The sequence below is a fragment of the Rhinolophus sinicus genome, linkage group LG07 (genome assembly GCF_036562045.2).
Source record: "Rhinolophus sinicus isolate RSC01 linkage group LG07, ASM3656204v1, whole genome shotgun sequence".
Lineage (NCBI taxonomy): Eukaryota > Metazoa > Chordata > Mammalia > Chiroptera > Rhinolophidae > Rhinolophus > Rhinolophus sinicus.
Genome location: NC_133757.1, coordinates 23,003,783 through 23,027,033, shown reverse-complemented (window position 1 = coordinate 23,027,033; position 23,251 = coordinate 23,003,783). Strand labels below are relative to the sequence as shown.

Sequence of the window (23,251 nt, the reverse complement as noted above, 5' to 3'; positions counted from 1 at the left end):
GAAAGGAGATGAGGGAAGAAGAATCAAATTTTATTTTTAAAACCCAAAACCTCACTAGTATTTTTACATCAAATGCTTTTAACCTGGTGCATTACAACTTATACAGAAGTCAGTGATTTCCACATCTTTGTAACCCATGCAGGTATATACCCAAGCTCTCATGCTGTATTTTTACCGGCATACTACAGGTTTATTATTACATCAAATTCATGATTTCTGAGCTTTTCTCCCAGTAGTTTTCAGTTTACCTGTGTCTGTCAACACCACCACAATTCTTCAAGGCATTCACGTTTGAATCTTGGAATTATTCTGACTCATCCTCTTTTTTTCTTTATAGTTAGTTGTTAACAGGACCTTTGATGTACATTTGTCTTCTCCTTGGCCACTACTTTGATGATTACAACAGCCTCTTGGGTGAGATTCCTTTTCTTTAGTCGGTTCAGTGTCCCTTACCACTTTTGCTTCCATGTTTCTTAATAAATGAGGTAACTCCATGTCTGACTTTTTAAGTGCCATTTTTGTGTGGCACTATCCTAGGTAGTTATCTAGTTTTGAATTCCATCTTTATTGCTTACTAGGTACCCATCAACTTCTGGTAATATATTTAACCTCTCTGGATCTTATTTACCTTACTGGATTGTTTTACAGGTGGGTAAAATAATGAATTGTGAAAGCTTTATCCAACACACATACTTTCCAGTCTAATAAGATTGGTTACGTGAAAGTAACCAATGTTATTTTATCAGTATTCTCACTATTCTATAAGCAAAAAATGCTTCCTTTCTTCACTTTAATATGTAGCTTGCATTGATCTCTCACCATTAAGTACACATTTATTGAGCATCTACTATATGACCAGATACTGGAGTTATTTTCAAAAAAAGGTCAGACATGACTCATATCTCTGAGGAATATAGTCTGATAGAGGAGGCAATTACACAATTTATATACAGTAATGTGCTACACAATAAAATTAAACCTTGTCTCTGAAATTTTTTAAAAGTTAGAAATTTTAACTAAACTTATGAAGCAACTATTATCTAATGCAATTTAATACGTTATAGTGGTTTTCCTTGTAGTTTCTATGTTAGTCATTTTGTCTCCCTAAAATAGAATGTAAACTACTTGAGAACAGGTCTTTGTATTGAGTCTGCACTTTGGGAGACAAACACATTGGAGTCTTATTTTTGCCATTGCCATTTAGTCACTATAACTTTTCTGAACTTGAGTTTCCTCTCCTATTAAAGTGAAAATACTATTAATAATAGTAACTCTGACAGAGCTGTAATGATTAAATGAAATAATGTATTTAAAGGGTCTAGCACAATATCTGCCAAGCAATTTATGCCTGATCAGTTTTGGTTCTCCTATCCTTGTACTCTACCTGGGTCCATTCTGGTAATGCGTAATAAATATTTGATTGATGGATCGATTTATTGATTCCATGGTCTGCAGATCATAATGGCTTCCCAGAACATTTTGAAATGCAAGTGGCATTCATGGAAACCTGCTCTTGGTAACAACGCCACTTTACATTTTATTCTTTTGCACTTGAAGTTTTTAGATCTCTTATTTAAATTTTACCACAATCTTGTGCATTAAGGGTGGGCAGATATGATTATCCTGTGTGACAAGTGTGAGTTTCACTTTTGAAGTGAGTGAACTAAATTGGGATTCTCAAGAGGAAATCACTGAATTTATATAGGTAGAGTCTGAATGTGTATATGGCCTATGGAATATTGTAGTTTTCTTGGCATGAATTTTTTAGTTGATATAGTAGTGAAAAGGGAATTCTATTCCATGGCTTAAGGATACATAAACTCTCAATGCAGCAATCTTTTTATTGTTGATTATTATAGCTTCTATTACTCCAAGAAGTGGACCAACAGGGACCTGAGTTAGGAGATTTTGTCATTCAGCTTTCATATAGTAGTAAATGCTGAGGCCAGCCCTTTGCCTGCAGGGCCCTTTATCAGTGAAGAGGAACTGTGACTTTTCTCTAGGCAGCCAAGTAGGGAGTGGAGTCACGGCTTTTAGAGTTCTCTGTGAAAATGAACTGTGCTGTTGAACCTGATGGGCACTAGGTAGATACTACTATATTCTCCTTGAAGCACTGGAGGCCTTTTGTTGCGACATTTCAGTCTTTTTCCGATTCTTTCAAGTAGTAGAAAACAAGTTCCAGCATTTAAAAAAATGCTGTGTATGCTTTTTAAAAACTGGTAAACTCACTCAGTTGGATAACAAATTTCAGTTGTAATAAATTATGATAGTCTTCAACTTTCTTTGATTTTGCAAAGGAGAGTTAATTGGGGTGATGGTAAGTGGGAAATGAGCTGAAGAAACAAGTATGTGCTATTTATGGCTGGATTTCTATAGTTTGGAGATACATGTATGACCCAAACTTTGTTGTAGCTTTTGAGATTGCATTGGAGAAACATTTGACGGCTTCACAAGTTTTTTAACAGTTAGTAGAAGTTAAATATTTAAATGTGAGAATGTAGTTGATGGATTGCCGTTTAGTTTAGAACCTGCTTTTTTTAATTAAAAATATTTTTTTAAGTACAGAAAGAAAGGCTTAGGAATTTAAAAATAATTTACAAGCAGAAACAAACTTTTGCAGCCCAAATTTTAAATAGAAAACGGCGTATGTTTTTTGGGGTATTTTAAAGGGGATTGTTTATTAAATGTTGAAGGACAGATAAAGTCTTTCATCTTTATCAGAAACTGACCAATCAGGACGGCCCTGAGTATATAGACCAGGGGTGTCCAAACTGCGGCCTGTGGGCCAACTGTGGCCCATGATCCATCGTTAATTGGCCGGCAGCAAATTCCAAAAATATATTTAGTTTACTTAAATAAACCAGGTGAGGCAATGCGTACTTCACCTCGAGTGAGTGGCCCGGGCTGTTTGTGTATTTTACCTCATATGGCCTTTGGTGAAAAACGGTGAAAAAAGTTTTGACACTCCTGATATTGACTACATAAGAATAGTAATCAAAATGGCACTCCTTTCCACTCAGTTACTTATTGTCCAAATTTCCTTTGATTTTCCTCTTCATTTAGAAAATGCTTCTAAATGTGAAGATAGAAGGGAAAAGAGGTAGAAGTTATAGACTATCCCATTAATTTTGTAATTATATATAATTTCCTCAATGTTTTTAAGTGGCATTTACCAGTATGGGTAAGATTAATTGTTACAATACAAACCAATTTGAAAATTGGTTTTTAAATTGAGCTATAATATATAAAATCTTATGGTAATGTGCAGATCTGACTATATGCAAGTGCAGATTTCATACCCACACCAATTGTCTTGTAATAATCGGAAATGCATCCTCTGTGTGGTGTTTGCAAGTTAATGCTATTTTAGAAATCACACCAGTATATCTAGTGGCTTTCCTGTGTGTATGTGGCTCATTATTGATTATAATTTTCTTTTGGAATTTTAGTTTAAGGGGATGGAGTAAGCCTTTTCAAATTCTTAATTGTTAGGAGCTTTGATGGAAGATAGGGATGAGTAAATGAGGAAGTGCATTAGAATGAATTACAATAAGAAAAGTCAGATAATAATTAAGCAAGTACATACTGCAAAAGTAACATAGGACCTAATGTAAAATGAAGGAGACAAACATTCGAAAGAGGAATGCCTTAAAAACTTACCAAGGAACATTCACAAATACAAATAAATATGTGTATTTTAATTAAAAAGGAGATCATTGATGTGGCTTCAGTATGGCTGAAAGTGGTGGAGCCATCATCCTCTTGAGAGGGGAAAGGGGAGAAGTGACAAGCTATCTTCCAGTGCCTACTCCGTTTTCTTCCACTATTTCCTTTTTTTCTCGTCTGTCTTTTCATTCTCCCTTTTTATTTACTCTTCTTCCTCTCCCACTTTTCTCAAATTCAGTCTCTCCTTCAGAATGAGACTTTCTTCTACCCAGCGTGGACAGAACCAATTGCTTAATAATACACATTGTCTCTCATTAACAGTGAGATAAACTCACTAGCAAGGAGTTTCTTTTACATTAAGGATTTTTAATATAGAAGAATTTAAGGTTGAGGGACTGTCACTAGAATGTAAAAGATTTTGTTCATTGTCTTTTGTTCACTGTTCTATCCCTAGGCCCTAGACACAGGGAAAGTGCTCAAATAAATACTTGTTGAAAAAATGACTCAAACATTAGACGTAGAAATTTTTAATATCATTTACTTACAGAAACTATTTTAGCGAAGAACTGATGCTTCCAGTGTAGAGCAGTGATATGAGTAAAATAGTGGTTCTCACTGGGAAAGAAACTTCTTTTTTTTTTAATCTTCCTCTTCCTCATTCTCTTTTCCCCGCTGCCTTCTCACAATATGAGAATCTCTGCTACTGAGAACTGGATGAAACTGAAATTAGTATAAATAGTTCTAAGGAGATACAGAGGTAAATGGTAGATGTACATTTGCAATGTGAAAGGGAGAAAGAAATTACAAGTCAAAGGTATGTGGATCAAATGGGTATTTGAAAAAAATATCAAGGTAGTTAATTAGAGTGGTAGGCCAATTGGAAGGACAGAGCAGGTGAGTTAATGTAGGCAGTAGGGAAAGGTCAGATTAATACAGTACTTGGATTTCATGCAATAGATATAGGGAGCCCTCATGCATTATTGATGATAGTGACATGATAAAGTGAACAAGTATTCTATTTAGCTGCTGTTTGTAAAATGGATTGTAGCTTGAGGTGAAGAAACACTGGGAACAGTGAACAAAGTTAGGAGATTGTGCAGGAGGTCAAAGCGGTCTAGCTGTTTTGGTTAGCATGTTACCCAGTGATGCCTCTAGCAGATACCTTTCTGTGAAGTCTGATGTCTCTACTTTATGACCTAGGGATGGATGGAGGCAGGAGAAAGTTCCGCACTAAGAAGCAATAGGCCAAGATTCTAGTTCCTACTTCTCTGCTTTCTAAATTCATGATCATGGAGAAATACTTAATTTATCCTGGTCATCAATCACCTTAACTATATATAAAATGAGGAAATAATGATCTGAAAGCAGGGGTGTAGACCAGATCATTTTCTGGAGTCTTTTGCGGGATACTATCCTTTTATCAGTTATAGATAGTGTGAACAATGAATACCATATTTTGTTTCCTAATATTAATTCTTATAACTAAAGTGTTTTAAAAAGAAAAAAGCCCCATAATGATATTTAATATTTCCAAACTTATAATTTAACGTTTAGTATTATGTGCATTGACTGCAATATTTTAAAATATGTATTCCTGTTTTTATGTGTGCTATGTTCAGGTATTTCATTTTTTAAAGTATTATTAGACTGTAATAGCACCCAAGTTGATGGACAAAACTTCAGCCTGGGATACTTTTAGAGAAACTTGAAGAATATAAAAATTCTTCTAAAAGATAAAGTGTTTTATGATATAAAGCTGTAGGAGCAATAACACTAATATTGTTTAATTAGTATTTCTAGAAATCATAATTTCTACCTTCTTTTTCCTACTAAATATTATATATTTACATTCACACATACTTTTTTGATTAGAAGGTTTTAATACCAGCAGCTTATTGGGTTCTCTTTTCCTTTTTTTCTCTCTTTTTTTTTTTGGTCTCTCCTTTGTTGCTGCTTTCCCTTCTGTTTGGGTTGTTTCTTGCCCCCTCTCTCCCCAATCTCTCTGGAAAGATGAAGAGGCAGCTGCTAAGGTAACTATGCATTTTGGTTAATGAATAGCAGACTAACAAGATACATAAAACATATGCAAACTGCCTGCAGAGTTAGTTGCTGTCAAAGCTGTCCCGGTATAATACTTTTCCTTCTCCCCACCTTCTAAAAAAACATTAACTTTCCTGTGGTATTTTGTTTTCTAATTTACCTTTCCTAATATTGAAATGCTAACATGAACTATTTCTTTTTCTGCTTAGCCTGCACAATATTTCACCCTGTGGTGAATTTATGGGAGATGAGTTGAGGTGCATAGAGGAAAAGAATTGATTAACTGGATTAAGAAAGTGGATTTCTTTTAGACTAATACATAGAAGAATAGGGACAAACATTTTTTAACAAACATTTGCTTTTTTGTGCCTATAACCTCCCCCCCTCCGCCCCCTTGCTTTGTGGCCACTAGTGCCCTTTTTGAGTCTCTGGGGTTAGAACTAGAAAGTAGTCTGTTTCTTGAAGATGTTTCTATCATAAAGGCCAGTTACAACTGGAATATTACATTAAGCTAAGCCTTGAAAATTCCTGTAACCTGTACCATCCTGTCTCATACTGTCCCATCTCATAGTTGTCCTCTCTCTGCAGTGCTCTATGCCCAGGTCTCTGTGGCTGGGCTGCTCCAGCCTGGCGGACAGCATGCCCTCGCTGCGATGCCTGTATAACCCAGGGACTGGCGCACTCACAGCTTTCCAGGTACTTTCTCTGTCTCTGTGGGTTATTTGTGGGCGTTAGTGTGTGTGTCTAATTCATTAGTGTGTCCCTCCTTTTCCATGCTTTACTTATGTTCAGTTTTTCTCCTTCATATTTCCTGTATTTCATGTCACTCAGTCCTCCTTTAATGATTAATTTTTAATGTAGATCCAGATTGATCCACTCTTAAGACATTTTTATTATCATGATTGGTTTGCCAAAATTAACATAGCAAAACTTGACTGTTGTTGGTTTTTTATCTAGTAGAAGAATGATAGTGAATTTTAAAGTAATCTCAACAAATAGCATTCAATATGTAATGTTTGCTCTGGACCTACATAAAGACAATTAATGTAATTAATTACTTACAGCCAATTGCCTGAATACCTCCTTATGTTTTTCTTATGATTACTAAAAATATAAAGTGCTCTGTAAGAGTGTCTCCTGGTTACTATACTACTATATATGTACATATATATACACAGAGGATACCAAAAAAATGTATACACATTTTAAGAAAGGAAAAAACTATTAAAATTGTAATACTCAATATATAATGATAACAAAAGATGAATACAAGTCATGTGTGACTTCTGCTATTACAAGAGGTGCTCAAAGTGGTTACCATCAGCGTCCAGACGCTTCTGATGATGGCGAACTACTGCTTGAGCAACGCTGACCAAAGTGTCCACTTGTATACATTTTTTTGACACCCCCTGTATATATGTGTGTATGTATATACATATATACAGATGGTACCCAAAACATGTATACACATTTTAAGAATGGAGAAAAACTGTATTAAAATTACGCTGCTGGTAAGCACATTGAGCACCTCTTGTAATTGCAGAAGTCAAACGTGACTTGTGTTCATCTTTTGTTTTCAGTATATATTGAGTGTTACAATATTAATAGTTTTTTCCTTTCTTAAAATATGTGTACATATATTTGGCACCCTCTGTCTATAGTTATAATAATTGTGTTTATTCACATATTGATTAATAGGTCTAGTTTCAAGGTGGAAAGGCCTTTCAGACCTTTGAGTACAGTGTTCAGCTCGAGGCAGTCCAGCTGGTCTTGCTTGGGCCAACAGATTCTGGTTCCCTTCAGCCGTTCTTAGAGGCCATTAGGACAGTTCCAGGATGTGAGAGAAAACTATAGAGCAAGAGGTGAGAAATGTGTAAAAGAAAATGTAAGAAAGATCTTGGTGCCTGTTGTTTACAGATTAGGGTACCACATATGATGCTTTTCTTGGCAGAAGTGTATTTGGAATTTGATAGTAGTATACAACAAATTAGTTTTTAAATTTGTTTTTAATCTATATAGCTTATACTTTATTTAGAAGAATTTCAAAGACAAGCTGTAAGTAAGAATCAGAATACTTATGACTAAGTCTTAGTTCAAAGAGGGGAACTTAAGTATTATTCCACATTCCTGAACAGTGGTAACAGTTGCCAGTCTTTAACAATACTATTTTAGTGATGATAATGCTGGATATTTCTAGGTGTCCTTTGCAAAATATAATTTTAAACTTCTTTGCTTGTCTTATGAGATACAATATAGTAAAGTGCATAGGCTTTAAAATTAGTTAATGCTTACATACTGTCTGTCATTAGTGGTATGATCTTGAGCAAGTCACTTTCCTCTAATCCTCATGTTCCTCATCTGTAAATGGACAGTACAGTAAGGATATGCAGTAAATGGTTGCTGTTTTATCATTTTCCTCTTCATCATTATTAGCATTATTGCTGCTACTGTTAGAGAATATTGATATCTTGAGAGTATCAGTTTATTTCAAATTTCTTATATTTTTTACTGTGTATTATATTAATAAAGTTTCTACTCTTTAGGAACTCATAGTCTAGCCTATTGGGTTTTAACCTTTTTTTGGTTGCAGTGAGTTTAGCTAAACTGCAAAGTCTGACAGAATAGTACCTACAAGACTGCCCTCACTTCAGACACCAGTTGTAAGTTTAGGAGCCCTGACGGCCACCCTCAGTTTTGATAATTCACTAGGAAAGACTTCACAGAACTCACTGAGAGCTATTATACTTATGGTTTATTACAGGAAGAGGATACAGATTAAAGTCAGCCAAAAGAAGAGACACATAGGATAGAATCTGAAGGGGTCCAAATATAGAACTTCCTGTCATCTTCTCCCCATGGAGTCATGGATGGCATTACTGCTTTCAGGCCACAGTATGTGACAATAAATAGGGTATTGCCAACCACGGAAACTCACCTAAGACTGGTGTCCAGAGTTTTTATTGGGGCTCAATTACAAACTGCCCACATACTGACCTTTAGTTTCTAGCCCCTCCTGTATGTCGCGGTAATGCTTTTAGTCTCCATTTCTTCTCAGGATTGGAACTGGCAAAGTGTGGCTCAAATCCCTCATCATGAATCGCATTTGTCCAGTGGCCAAAGGCCCCAGACAAACAAAGACACTCCTGTTAGGTAAGAAATTCCAGGGGTCTAGATACCAAGTAGCCAAGAGCAAAGGCCAGCACTCTCTTTTTTTAAGGTTAATTTTTCACTACATAGCAGCCATGGACATTTTTGAGGCTCTGATGAGAACTACTGATCTTGGGAAAACGCTCATGACACATACCGTGTTTCCTTGAAAATAAGACCTAGCCGGACAATCAGCTCTAATGCGTCTTTTGGAGCAAAAATTAATATAAGACCTGGTCTTATTAAGACCTGGTCTTATTTTCCTATAAGACCGGGTCTTACATAATATAATATAAGACCAGGTCTAATATAGTATAATATAATATAATACAATATAGTATGATATAATACAATAATAATATAATATAATATAGTACCAGGTCTTATATTAACTTTTGCTTCAAAAGACGCATTAGAGCTGATTGTCCGATTAGGTCTTATTTTTGAGGAAACACAGTAGACAAAATTTTATTTAATAGTTTCACATATATGATTATATTTATATTCTGTGAAATGAAAGAGCTATTAAATCACATAATCCCAAAAGTATAATCTCCCAAACTGGTCAATTCTATGAAAAAAATACTCAGCGAGCCATAAGAATATATAAAAGAGGAACTTGATCTAACCTGAGGGTGGGGGTAAGGAAGATCAGGCAATCAGTGTTTGAGGTAAGATCAGAACAATGAGTTCTGAACTGGGCAAAAGGGAGGAGTGGTGAACATTTCAGGCCTAGGGAAGAGGCTGTGCAAAGGCCCTTGGACAGGTGGAGCTTGGTGCATTGAAGGACTCTATTGAAAAAAGAGTATTGTTTCAGAGAATGAGGAGAATGGAGTTAGGAAAGTCTGGGGAAGCTTCATCACGCAGGATTTGTGGGTCATTGAATGGAGTTCAGTCTTGATGCAAAGAAGAACAGCAAGCTGTTGAAAGGATTTAAACACAAATTTGACCTATTAGATATGCACTGAGATGCACTACGCTAGCTATAATGAGGCTAATTTCAGTAATTGAAGAGAGATGGTAGCAGTTCCATTTGGTCTCAGGACTCCTTTGCATTCTTAAAAATTATTGAGGATCCCAAAGTGCTTTTGTTTATCTGGGTTTTATCTATTGATATTTACTATATTCAAAATTACAACTGAGAAAAAGTAAATATTAATTTATTAATTCACTTAAAATAACGAATAAACCCATTACATGTTCATGCAAATAAAATATTTTTTATGAAAAATAACTTTTTAAAACAAAAAATTAAGACTGGAATTGTATTACATTTTTAGAAATCTCTAATGTCTTGATTAATAAAAGACAGCTGGATTCTCATTTCTGCTTCCACATTCCATCTGCTGTGATGGGGTATTTTGGTTGAAATATATGAAGAATATCCAACCTCATACAGATAATAATTTGAAAATGGAAAAGTATTTTAATATCCTTTTCAGGTAGTTGTAATTGCTTAAAGATTAGTTACAGTATAGAATCTGAAATTGTCTCACTGAACTTCTTGTGCTCCTCATCAAATCATGCTGGGACCAACACCATATATAAAAATTAACTTGAACTGGATCATATACTTAAATATGAGCTAAAATTATAAAACTAATAGAAGAATGAGGGAGGAGGAAGATCATTGTGGCTTTGGGTTAGGCAAAGATTTTTTTCAATAAGACACAAAAAGCATGAACCATAAAAGAAATCAATGATAAGTGGGACTTATCATAGTTTAAAACTTGTTCATTTTCTAAACAGTTTTCAAAAGACACTGTTTAGAAAATGAACATGTGAGGCACTGGCTGGGAGAAAACATTTGTACAATACATTTCTGATAAAAGGCTTGTATTCAGGATATATAAAGAACTCTTACAACATAATAAGACAAACTACCCAATAAAATAATGGGCAAAAAATTTTTCAATGGATACATTACCAAAAAAGATACACAAATGGCAAATAAGCACATGAAAAGATATTCAGTATTTTCAGTCATCAGGGAAATGCAAATTAAAACCATAGTGAGATACTACTACATTGCAATTCAATGCTTCTTCCTACCCTGGGATGTGGGGATGGGAATTCAGTAGACCCTAGGTAGTTAATATATTCTAGCTTGATATGAGAAATGTTGTGCTAGATATGAGAAATTCCTTGAAAACAGAATTCTTATACTTAACCTGTTGACCTCTACAGGGCCCTGTAGAGGGCTTTTTAGTAGTTGGGGCTCAATAAATACGGATGATTTGAACTACATTAGGTAAGTGGTAAAGATAATCATCTGCAATTAAAAATTGTACAAGTTAAAATCATCTGACTTGGACACCAAGATACCAAGAAAAATGCAAATTTTCATTTGGCTCAAAGCAGTCTTGAATCTAAGTTCAGTTGGAAAGAATTCTGAACAAATTCACCATCACTGTCAGGGCTTTCTCTATTTGGTCTTAATCAAAACCCAACAAATATTTATTTTTAAAAATTTAGAGTCCCTTTGTAAGTTACTCCTTCTAGAGTATATTTAGAGGAAGGTTGATTTAGAGATTTTGCTAGAAAATTCAGGAATAAATTTGAGTGTATGAGCCTTGAATTATATTGCAGTAATGAAATTGTGTGGTACAGGCAGGAAGAGATGCTTAAGAAACGTCTTAGAAAAGAAGCCCAGAAGCCAGTGTATGGTGTCGTGGTTAAGAGCATGGGCCCTGGCATCAGATTGCTTGAAATCTGAGCCTGGCTCTGTGTAGGTCTGACCTTGGGCAAGTACTTCACCTCTCTACACCTCAGTTTCCTTATCAGTAAAATGGGGATGATAATAGTATCTCTTATAGCATTGTTAGGCTTAAATTACGAGTAGTTGATTTATATTAAATCCTTAGAATAATGCCTGGCAGATCATTGGGTTTTATATTATTAGAAAAATGCACAGAAGGCGAGGTTTGGAGGCTTTCAGCAAATACTGTTTTTCACCTTGGAATAAAACAGTATTATTGTTAAATAAAATCTTATGTTTTTCTTACCTTACAGCCCAATTCTGTAACATAGGGAAGCCTACTCTTGGTTCAGGTATTGATGAGAAAATTTTGCTTTTGCCAACATTACTATAAGTATGAATGTTTTCTTACCTTCAGAGATATCCATTATGTTTTATGTAGCAAAAAGGGAAGAAATGGGCTTATGTGCTATTTTTATTCTATTAATTCAAATTTTGTTCTATGTCAGGTTCAGTGTGCACAGTTGCCCAGTATTGCTGGTTGTCTAATTGGCAGACACATGACATAAATCTAGTCTTTCTTGTTCCTAATACTAGAATTATATCAGTCTTGGTTTATTTGCATCTTTCTGGCTTGGGGTTTATTTTGTGATTTAGATTTTTGTTTATGTAAAATTTATATACAGTGAAACACACAGATCTTAAGTGTACTTTGGATGAGTTTGACAAATAGGTACATTTGTGTAATCTCATTCTCAAGATATGGAACATTTCTGTAATCTGAGAAAGTTTCTTTGTACCCCCGTCCAGTTACGACCCATCCCTCATATGCAATTATTGTTTTGATTTGTCACCAAAGATTAGTTTTGCCTGTTCTTGAACTGCATGTAAATGCACTCATATAGTATACATTTTTTTGTATCCGTTTTCTTTTGTGCAACATAATGTTTTTGAGATTTATCCATTTTGTTAACGTTTATCACTTTTTTATTGCTGAATGTCTTCTATTAATGTACCACAATTTATCTATCCATCTATTGATAGACATTTGGGTTGTTTCCATTTTTTGTCTACTATGAATAAAGCTACTATATATAGTTTGTACAAGTTTTTTAATGGACATGTGTTTTCATTTCTCTTAGGTAAATACCTAAGAGTGGAATTGCTGGGTCATAGAGTATTTGAGTCAAATAATTCTTAACAGTGGTTGTCCCAGTAGAAATACTCATTTTTACTAATATTGCTAAATATGTTTAAGGAAATGACTTAGTATAGCTTTATGGCATTTTTTCCCTTTGAAATCATTGCATTCCCGTAGGATGTTTGAAGCATCTTAGGAAGTCAAAATTTTATGATAACAGAAAAGGAAGATTCATGGAGTCATTGTTGCATTTGTTGGATTATCCTCAGTAGCTCAGATGGAAATGACAACATTAGGATAGTTTGATTATTGGCATCTCAAACCACACATTTTAAACTAGTGACAGAGAAGATGCTGAAAATGTTTAAATATTATGTTCTATGAGTACATGTTTAGTTTGAACATATTTTCATTTTCATCATTTGATTGTTTTGTCCTGGAAAGTATATGGGTGATTGAGGATTTCTGTTAACAGCATATGTATTTTGTGGAGTCATTTGCTCATCCTTAGCAAATGGTGACCTTATGGTCTATATTATTAAATGACAATGATCAGTAGAGAGAAAGTGCTAAAAATCGCTGAGTAAAGATCCTTTATTTTCTTTAGACATTGAAAGAGAAGAGAAATTCCAACAATTTAATATGACCTTAGAATATCTTAGGTGTCAAGTATAGCTAGTACTTTTAGGGAAATTTTGAGCTAAAGGGACCTTATAGTATTTTAATATTAGCTAGGGTCCCTTGTCAAAGATTGAAGTTGTTGAAGGTTGACTTCATGGGAGATATGTATTTTATTGTTCAAGAATACTTAGAAATCTACTAAATCTTGCCATCTACTAAGTAAAATGTTAAAATGGAATAATATTAGCAAAATTAAGCATTTTTCAGAATATATGTGCATGTGTATATAAGACTATATTTGAGGTTTTAGAGGAATATGGATTATCACATTGAATGTAAATTAACGTTCGAATCTTTTTATAAAACAATGCCATAGGAAAATTATCCCACCGCAGAAACACTTATTAAACCCTAGCTGATCACCCCTCTATTGTATATGAATAATCTCACTAGAGCACAATTTTTGTATAATAAAAAATTTAGGTCTTTTTTGTACATATACTGACATTTGATTTATGTTTATCCCACCTACATCCCTTACATTAGGTGTTCGAATATACTGTCAAATCAAAATGTTTTTGTTTTGTGGGGAAAAATAACTCACATTTTCCCCTGCTTATAAAACTAATTTATTGTTTATTATGGAATATGTAAATTATTTGATAAATATATAAACAAGAAAGTATCACCCATAATCCTTCCACTGTAAGGTAATCGTCAGCCTGTTGGTTTCCTTCAGTTTAGAATGACTAATCCATCCCTGCCTGCATGTATGTACACACGGAGACACACCCAGACAAACACAGTTTTATTTTAAAATATTTTTATTATTACTATTTTCTTATAAAATATAAAAATAAAACATTTAACATTAATTATAGAAAATGCAGAGAAGTAGATAGAGGAAATATTTTAAATATCCTTCCAGATATTACCATTTTATTGATACTAACACTTTCTGAATTTCAACTACAGTAGTCCCCCCTTATCTTCAGTTTCACTTTTTCTGGTTTCAATTACCCATGGTCAACTGTGGTCTGAGAATGCTAAATGGAAAATTCCAGATATTTAGAGAGAGAGAGAGAGAGAGAGAGAGAGACCACATTCACATAACTTTTATTATAGTATATTGTTATAATTGTTCTATTTTATTGTTAGTTATTATTGCTGATTTATTACTGTGCTTAATTTATAAATTAACCTCTATCATAATTACGTATATATAGGAAAAAACATAGTACAGTATCTATAGGGTTCGGTACTATTTGCAGTTTCAAGAATCCACTGCGATCTTGGAACGTAACCCCCGTGGATAAGGGAGGATTACTATATATTCTTGTCCAAATTCTACATTTGTCAGCTGGTTGCTTTGATTTTGGTCACTCTTTATCTCATGGTCAGTTACTCACATGCTTGTAAACGGAACAAAGTTTGAACATGGTTTACCATTCATGTAATTGAGTAGCTTTCTACCACTTCCCTCTCATGTAATTCTTGGCCATTTTAAATTTATAGTTCTCCAAAGGTGCTGTGTTTTCTCATGCATCTGTGTCTTTGCATGTCCTGTCCTCCCTACCTGGAAAACCCTACTGAAAATACATGTCCTCCCCTGCATTGCTGGTCTTTTCGCTCTCCCCCTTCACCTTGTCAGGACATTTGTACACAGGGCGTAGTATAGATAACTCTGTCATAGCACTGATGGCTATTGTAATTATTTCCTCAGTAGACTGTGCATACTAGAGTAGGACTGTATTTCGTTCATTTTATATTTCCAGTTTCAAGTACAGTGCTTGATACAGACTATGAGCTTTATAAACTTTGGCTGAATGAATGAATGAACTTAAACAATTTGAAGAAAACTATCAAATAGCATATATGGTGTGAGAGGAGAGAACGAATTGAATTGGAGGTGGTACCTGCACATATATACATACAAGTGTTCTGTATTCAGAAAGAAGTCATAATTAAACAATTATTCCAAAAACCACACATTTACATGGAAAAAAGAAAGACATGCTGAGTCTGATTTACAGGCAGTCCTCAAATTTTATACATTTGGCTTTCATACAATTCACACTATGATGATCGCCTGTGAATTGGATTTTGTATGCTGAATTTGGACTCTTGATGAACAAATGCACATTTCAAGCTATTAAACTGGCACTACCAGCCAACTGACAGTTCAGTTTCAATGATGTCAACATCTTTATCTTCACAGCAGTGTATGTTTATGCAATTATTTGACTATTTTATTGCATTTTACCCTTGTTCTATAAAAGAACAGATACTGGGAAAATTAAAATGATGACACTAGTGATAAACAACAGTCTAGAGAAAAGTGGAAATCATTAGGCACACTGAAAGTGACCCTGTAGTCTTGATTAGATACAAAATTAAGTACATGTGCAAAATGTTGGAACAATATTATTGAAGATTGCTTCTTAAAAAGAAAGTATGACTCTGGATTTTAAAACGTTTCAGCTAACATTGAAATTTATTGTTCAGCTTCTAGCCTTTCAACTTTTATATATATTTCAACAAGAAAAGTAGAGATGGCCTGAATTTGCTCCATTTTACCTTATCCTGGAAATTAGTAGACTGTCTTGGAGAAATGACATCATTTGCACTTATTTGTGTTTCAAGATGCCTACTTGGTTATTTAAATACTCTTTAAGTTTTGTAGTAATAGATTCCTCCATTGCTAAGTATTTTGACATGTCTGTGATATAGGTAATGTTCATTTACAGGCTAATTTGAGGATAAATTATCATTTTATATTTCCGGTTTCAAGTACAGTGCTTGATACAGAGTGTGTGCTTTATAAAGTTTTGCTGAATGAGTAATTTGAAGAAAACTAGCAAATAGCATATATGACGTGACAGGAGAGAAAGAATTGAATTGGTGGTGGTATCTGCACATATATACACACAAAATCCATTTGTAGGCTAATTTATGTTCGTTTATAGGTTCATTTAGAGTAAACCAAATCATTTTTATTGTGAGACGATCAGATTTCCTTAAAATTTTTTGTATTTTTCTGGATTAATCTGAAAAATTAAACTCTTCATTCCACAAAGAGGGTTTATTGCTTTTGTTTATATTGAATAATACTGGATTTTCCTAATTGCCCTAACTTCAATATGACCCCTAATGGCAGAAGGAAGAGTACAGGTACCCCAGGGAGCCCGGAGTTGCCCCACTGTAAGAAACAGACCGGAAGAATGGAATTGATGAAAAGTCTGTGGATGCACTGTCCTTACCAGACAAATTCTTGCTGTGGGCAGTTAAGACGCACCTGTACCTTCTGGAGAGGTACATATTACTTTATTTATTTTCTGAGATTACCTTCTTGTTATTGCCATCTTTGTGCCAAGTAGAGGCCAGAGTACCAAGGAGTTCTTTCTGTGCTGTTCAGGATTCACTGTTGGTTGTTTTGTGACTGCCGTAGTCATTTGTACCTTCTTTCACTTGTTCTACTTTATGTGGTAGTGTTTTATTGTCTTGCTGTCCTTCCTTGCATTAGTTTCTAGACTTGGTATTTTATGTGGACTGTCAAGATTTGGAATCTTGGACATAGGCAGCATTTAGGAAACTCTTTTTCTGGTCATTTTTCATGAATAGAGAAAACCAGATTATTTATGATGGCCTCATTGGAAAAAAAGAAAAGAAAAAGACCAATCTCTTGTTTAGCTGCATAGGCCTCTACGAATTGCAATAGTTTACTATTGGGAGGTGATACCCATGAGTTTTGTTTTTCCTGAGAGTGATGTTGAGTAGCTTTGAGCTTTTCTGTATTCTCTGGCCCAGTACTCTGGAGAACAAGTCTATTATATTTTGAAATAGTTATTTGGGCTTAGGATGTAGTACATCATCATGAAACGGGATTTTGCAGTGTACCTTCCCCTGCTGGGTTATCTGTCATCTGCCTTTTAAAGTTCTCAGGTGTACCATTCAAATCCTCGAGACCTTGGTTGCAGGCCTAGTATCTATAGCTTGGTATGAATTAAATTGGAGTTCTCTGCCCTGTAAAACTGACTTAAAAAAAGTTTATTCATTTTCATATATATGATCGTTTGACAAAAAGTTCAAGTCTTAGCCTGATTTGGTCTAATTATTTTGTGTATGTGTTAGAGGTCATAAGCAGAAAGGAAAGAGTAAGAGGGATAAGTACTCATTTTGTTTTCATGTTTCACACAGAAATATGTATTGCATTATTTCAAACTAGTAAATACAAAGCTTATGTATATGAGCAAGAGAAGTTTTCTATTTGAAAGAAAGCACATGATTAGTTTTACTAAAATATAATTGCTATTATTCATTGCAGTTTTACCCATTGCATGAGCCATGTTTTGGGGAGTGCTTGCTTTTTTGCTGGTAATAAAACATAAGGGAAATTTCTAGTAAAATATTAGTGTATTTCCCCTACATTTTAAAATTGGTAGGTCATTAGTTTTTTTGAAGCATTTCGGTTGCAGCATAGTGCAATCCTTTGGGGTGAGGGGTAATTGGTAAAATGAGGATAAAATGGGTATAGGATTCCAACAGCTTGAAAATAACACCGTATTTGACAAAAATCTCTTTTGTATTCCCACTCTGGTTCTATTCCAGTAGTCCTGGAAATGTGCCTATGGACTATTTACAGTGAGATTATAAAACTGAATCATGATTTTGGTGAATAGAAGCCAGCGCATGTGGCTCCAGCACCCCAGCTGGCAGTAAGCTCTCCCTAGGTTTATGAATGTAGTTAGATGGCCCCCAACTGTTTACAAGACAGGAGAGGTGAGATCTTTGATTGACAAGTCAGAAATGCATTAGATCATTCTCTCTGCCAGTCTCTGGTTCATGCTGTTAAAAATGTCAGCCTCCAAGTTTGAATGGCAGCCTGAGGGCCTTAGAAGCTTTTTGTTTTCTGAGATGGAAACACAAATTGGATGTGTGCCTGAACGCTTCATCCTGGGCTGTAATTTCATCTTTTAGCTAAGAACCACCAGGTACACGAGCAAAGCACCCTGTAAACAATAATACTGTGGAAAAAAAATAAACAAGGTCGTGTTTCTGGTACGTTGATCCGATGGTGTCCTGACCTCTATCACGTTGAACATCTCCACTCTGATTGCTGTTCCCTTTGGCATTACAATGAGAGAAAGAGAGACTGACATAGGAGGGAAAGATTTAAAGTTGCAGTGTCGCTGCACATTCCTTGTACTGGCTATGAAATATTGAACTGTCAGAATGTGACACTTGGTTTTTTAAGCAACCTTTCTTGTTTGAGGTGTTTGCAGTTCATTCTTTTCTCCCCCATTTGTCTGCTTTCATTGATAGGGTTGGAAGTAGTTGCCTTAAATGCATGAAAAGGGACAATGTTAAAGAGAAGTGGTGCTGATGGAGCCAAATAAACTTAACACTGGAACATAAATGCAGGCTGTGAGGTGTGGGCAAAAGGAGACCAAGTGGGGTTAGTACATTATTATTGGAGTTGATTGTAAGAAAGAATCAGCTTAGGTTCTGGTTCTGTTTTTGTGGAGGCAGGAAGCTGGGAAGGTAGCAGTAAGTAAAGATAAGAGATTGAGTGGCATAGTTTGTTAAACTGATAGTTTACTATATGGCAGTATTGCCAGTCAAATCAACGTTAATCCAGCTATGTTATTTACTGCTTTAATTATCCAATGTCTTTGGCAAGTGGTTATGAGACTAAAAATTTTGGCAAGAAAATAACTTTTTTAAAATGTGCAAAATTTATATTTATAGTAAGAAGGTTAATGAATGGGTAGGTCATGTGGAAGAACCATTATGTTTGTATTACTACAGCTTAATGGAACATGAATAGAAAATCTTTGTTGAGAAAGCCAAACCGTAGATTTCTTGAAAAATATTTTCTAGTAGTAGAATGAATTTTCTGTTGCTGTTTGTTTTAAGTTGCATACATTTTAAAACAACAGATGTTTTATATTTAAAAAATTTTCTTCCTAAGAAAGCAGCAGTATTGTTAGCTGTGTGCTTAAGCCATTTGGGGGACATAGACCTTACGAGTAAAGTTTTAAGTGAGAAGGACCTTTTGCAGTTCTTCTGAAGTATGAAAAAGTAGGAGTTGTGTTAAAAGTACTTGAATTAACGCTTATTGATGGTTTGAAAGGACAGCTGTTTAGCTTAGCCCACTCCCTCTGCAGATGTGAAAGGCAGGAGTTCTTGATCATGAGCACATAGTGAAATGCACTGGGAAAATAGTGATAACCGTTCCTGACATTTCTTAGTTCTCTGCTTAGAGGTCATGCTGGAAAGGGCTGAGATGGTATTTGTAAAACAATGGGTCCTGCTCTCTTGTACCCAGAATTATTTCCTCATTACAAAAAGCAAGACCAAAGGGAGGGATATGGAGAATTAATTACTGTTGCCTTAACTATTGCTGTATATTTTTAAAGCATAAATATTGAAGTAGATTTGCTTTTAAGTTAGGAGAACCCACCGTCTTCACTCAGTGCAGGAGTTTTCAAAAATCATTCTTCTAGAAATTGATTTCTCATTGGATGATTTCCCGAGAATTAGTAAAAATAAACCATTCTTTTCAATCTTGGAAGAATAAGAGTGCAAGTTCCTAAGACAGCTTGGGGACTATAATCAATAATATTGTAAAGATTTTGTAGGGTGTCAGATGGGAACATGTCTTATTAGGGAGACCACTTCATGGACGGTGTAGATGCCTGACCACTGCACTGTACACCTGAAGCTGAAGCTGAATAATACTGTATGTCAACTATAACTTAATATATATAGTCATGGGATATGGAGTACAGCAGGGAATAGAGTCAGTGGAATTGTAATAGCTATATACGATGTCAGAGGGGCAATAGATTGGGGGAGGGGGGTTTTCACTTTGTGAGGGGTGAAATGTCTAACTAGTGCATTGTTTTGTACATCTGAAACTAATTAAAAAAACAAAGAATGCAAGTTATTATCTATAAAATCAGAGTAGACATATATACCTTTATGGAATCTCCTAAATCTGAACACAGAGAAACTGTACAAAATTTCTTTTTCCCTTGTGTGTTATTAATGCATCAATTACCATGAAAATGCCTCACAGCCCATGGTCTTTTTTATAGCCACCCCTCCATAATAATGATTAGCGTTATTACTTGAAGTCCAGGCTTGCCTCATGAGCCAAAATCAGTGTATTCATAGAACCTTAGAATTTCAGCGTTGGAAGGGACATGAAGGCCCTTTTGTCACATAGAGGAGTCCTTTATGAAGTGTTTTTGGCAGGAGTCATCTAATCTCGGCTTCATCACTGCCATCCCTGGCAAGCTGAACTTCTTGAGGCATCTTCTTTTCTTCTTCACTGTTGGTTCTATTAGAAAGTTTTCCCTCAAGGAGTCGAAACTTTTCACCTACTGATTCTATTTCTGCCTTTTGTAGTAATAGAAAAAGTAATTGTCTTCTTTTTCATATATTTACGATGTTTGAGGATAGCTATCATGTTGCTTGTAAGCATATTTTCTGTTCCCAGCGTGAATATTCCTGGTTCTTTTAGTATTTCTTTGGAAAATACCAACAATCATCCCTGCCATTTTCCTAATCTCCTGTTTTGGTGGAGGGTGTGAGCGTTCTGGTTGTCCTTGCGAATGAATGCATTCCACCTTGACAGTGCCCTCATTACAATATGATATGCATAACGAGAGGCATTGCCGCAGAAGTGTGTAACAGTTTAGAACACAGTGATACATCTTGTTTTGAACATAATTTGGATTATGTAATTTAATTACTGCAGCCTAAAATTGCATATTCTCCTTTGGTGTAGATGACGGAAAAATCTCTAGGAACTTAGCCCTGGGTTTGCTTCTTCACCTTTCCTTTGAAGCCAGAAAAGCATATGTAAGCACTTTGACAAATGACATAATATAGTGGCATATCTGAGTGGTACAGGTATTTTAAACCTAGCTCCAGTTCCTGAAGATGGTGAACATCTGCTTAGAGGTATTGTAGAGCTCCACAATGCACTAATTGAATTACTCTTTTCTGGAGTTGTCGGCTGCACTAATTGAATTAGAACTAGCGTGTGCACACGTGTGTGTGTGTGTGTGTGTGTGTGTGTGTGTGTGTAACTGAGATAATTCCAATCTAACAGGAGAGGGGGAGATATGACTGATGGTGTGGACTGTGCTGCTATCTAATGGCAGCCTACGGAACTACTGCATGGTCTCCAGGGGAGAAGGAATGCAGTCATCTGATCTAGTGTGACCTCAGTCTAACCCCATCCAGTTTAGTGCAAAAGGTCCTGGGATATACTTTTGTAATTCTAAATTTAAGAAGAATGAATGTGATTAATTTCTCCATTAAAAATTAAGATAGGCATAATTTTTTTATGAAGTATTCAGTTGCAAAATCTTCTAACCTCTAATTTAGTTGGTGAAAAAAATCCAAATATACTGAGTCAGGGGATCATGTTCTTATTTTGCATTTCATATGACATACATGTAAAAAAGAATTCCCTTTATGAAATGTTTTAGCATCACAGAAAGAAAGAATGACATAGTATTTGTGTTCTTATATAAAATTTATTTCTGGTTGTCAAAATACTGAGGTGAGTCAATTTAAGGGTATTATCAAATTTCACTATATGATTATGCTTACATAAAATTTAAAAAATTGTTGTAGATTATTTTAATTATATCAGTATCAGAGCAAATTCTACAAAGCTAGTTAATAGTTTAAAATTTGGGTAAGTGAAATGTTCTGAAGTGAAATAGGTAATATTCTTCCTTTTCTGAAAAAAAGAATCTGTTTGTCACAATTTAATGATTTTTGTAAAATCTGTACAACTTTAAGAACAAGTACACTGAGGAGAACTCAGTATGAAATCTATTTTGATTCAGTTTCACTCTAGGCATTCTAACTTGTAAAAATAGCCCTTAACAAAAAAATACGTATGTATAATCACTTGATGTATAAAATGTTTATGTGTGCATGTAATAGCACTTCAATAATAGAAAAGTGTTAATGGTTACCCTTTTGAACATTTAAAATGATCTCTTTCGATCTTGTCACATGAAAGAAACAAATATAAAGTATAAAAAAGTTTTGATCTCTTGTATATGAGCTTCATTATTAAAACACAATGTAAGTTTGAATATTTCATTATCTTGTAGACTATTTTTTATTGTAAGATTGAGCTACTTAGGTTCCTTGTACAAATAGCTTGGATTAAAATGATTAAAATATATGATATGCACACTTTAGATAGGCTTTAATGACATTTTACTGACTTTGAAAATGTATTTTGACACCATGTAGAGCTAAAGCTTTACAAATAACATTGCTGTTTACAACTAGCCACAATTCCATTTAATTCATATATAGAGTATACCTCCTCCTGTACCAGGTACTGTGTAAGTTATTGGGCAGAAATTAAGATTCAGACCCTGTCCTCAGGGAGCTTACAGTTACCTTTTAGACATTTATTGGGAATCAGTGTACCAGGCATTATTTATAATTTGGGGGACCTACTAGTGTGAATAGTCATTAGTTTCATTTATTTTTCCCATTCCTTGAGCTGGAGTTCTGGCTTAATAGCAGCCCTAAGGAACGTTCATATCAGATATAGCTCATCTTAGCAAAAAGTGATATGCATATTTCTTAAATGATTTTCCCTTCTGCCTTTACATACCTTCTAAGGGAGAAGCAATTTTTTTTTTTTTCAGTATCTTGTAGCTTAAAAAGAGATGAGTAACATTTATTACAGTGCCTCCTGTCGGTGATCATAGATTTTCAGTCTTGTCTCCAGAATTGGTAGTACCCATTCGTGGTTTAGTCATTAATTCAGGGCTTCTTCTAAGGCTATAAAATGGGAAAGAGTCCATTGCATACTAGGTATAAAGTGCTTCTTTAAACAGTCTATTTCTAGAACCTAAATTGTCCTGGGACCAGCTCTTGATATAAAAATT

The 23,251-nt window shown here is 34.8% G+C and overlaps 1 protein-coding gene across 12 annotated transcripts in view; it reads left to right on the top strand.

Annotated features, from left to right (window-relative positions):
• The window catches only part of BTRC (beta-transducin repeat containing E3 ubiquitin protein ligase), a 167,016-nt gene that overhangs the window by 49,243 nt on the left and 94,522 nt on the right, over positions 1-23,251 (top strand). For 4 of the 12 annotated variants that reach the window (XM_074339160.1, XM_074339158.1, XM_074339159.1 and 1 more), the window contains exons 2-3: positions 5,677-5,696; positions 6,295-6,402. The exons of 2 other annotated variants lie outside the window; for them this stretch is intronic. In XM_074339160.1, coding sequence (XP_074195261.1) covers positions 6,301-6,402 — 102 coding nt within the window. In that variant the 5' untranslated portion in view covers positions 5,677-5,696; positions 6,295-6,300. Of the gene's footprint in view, positions 1-5,676; positions 5,697-6,294; positions 6,403-16,470; positions 16,626-23,251 lie in introns of those variants that run through there. 6 more of the 12 variants (XM_019724948.2, XM_019724946.2, XM_019724947.2 and 3 more) reach the window with 2 other exon arrangements.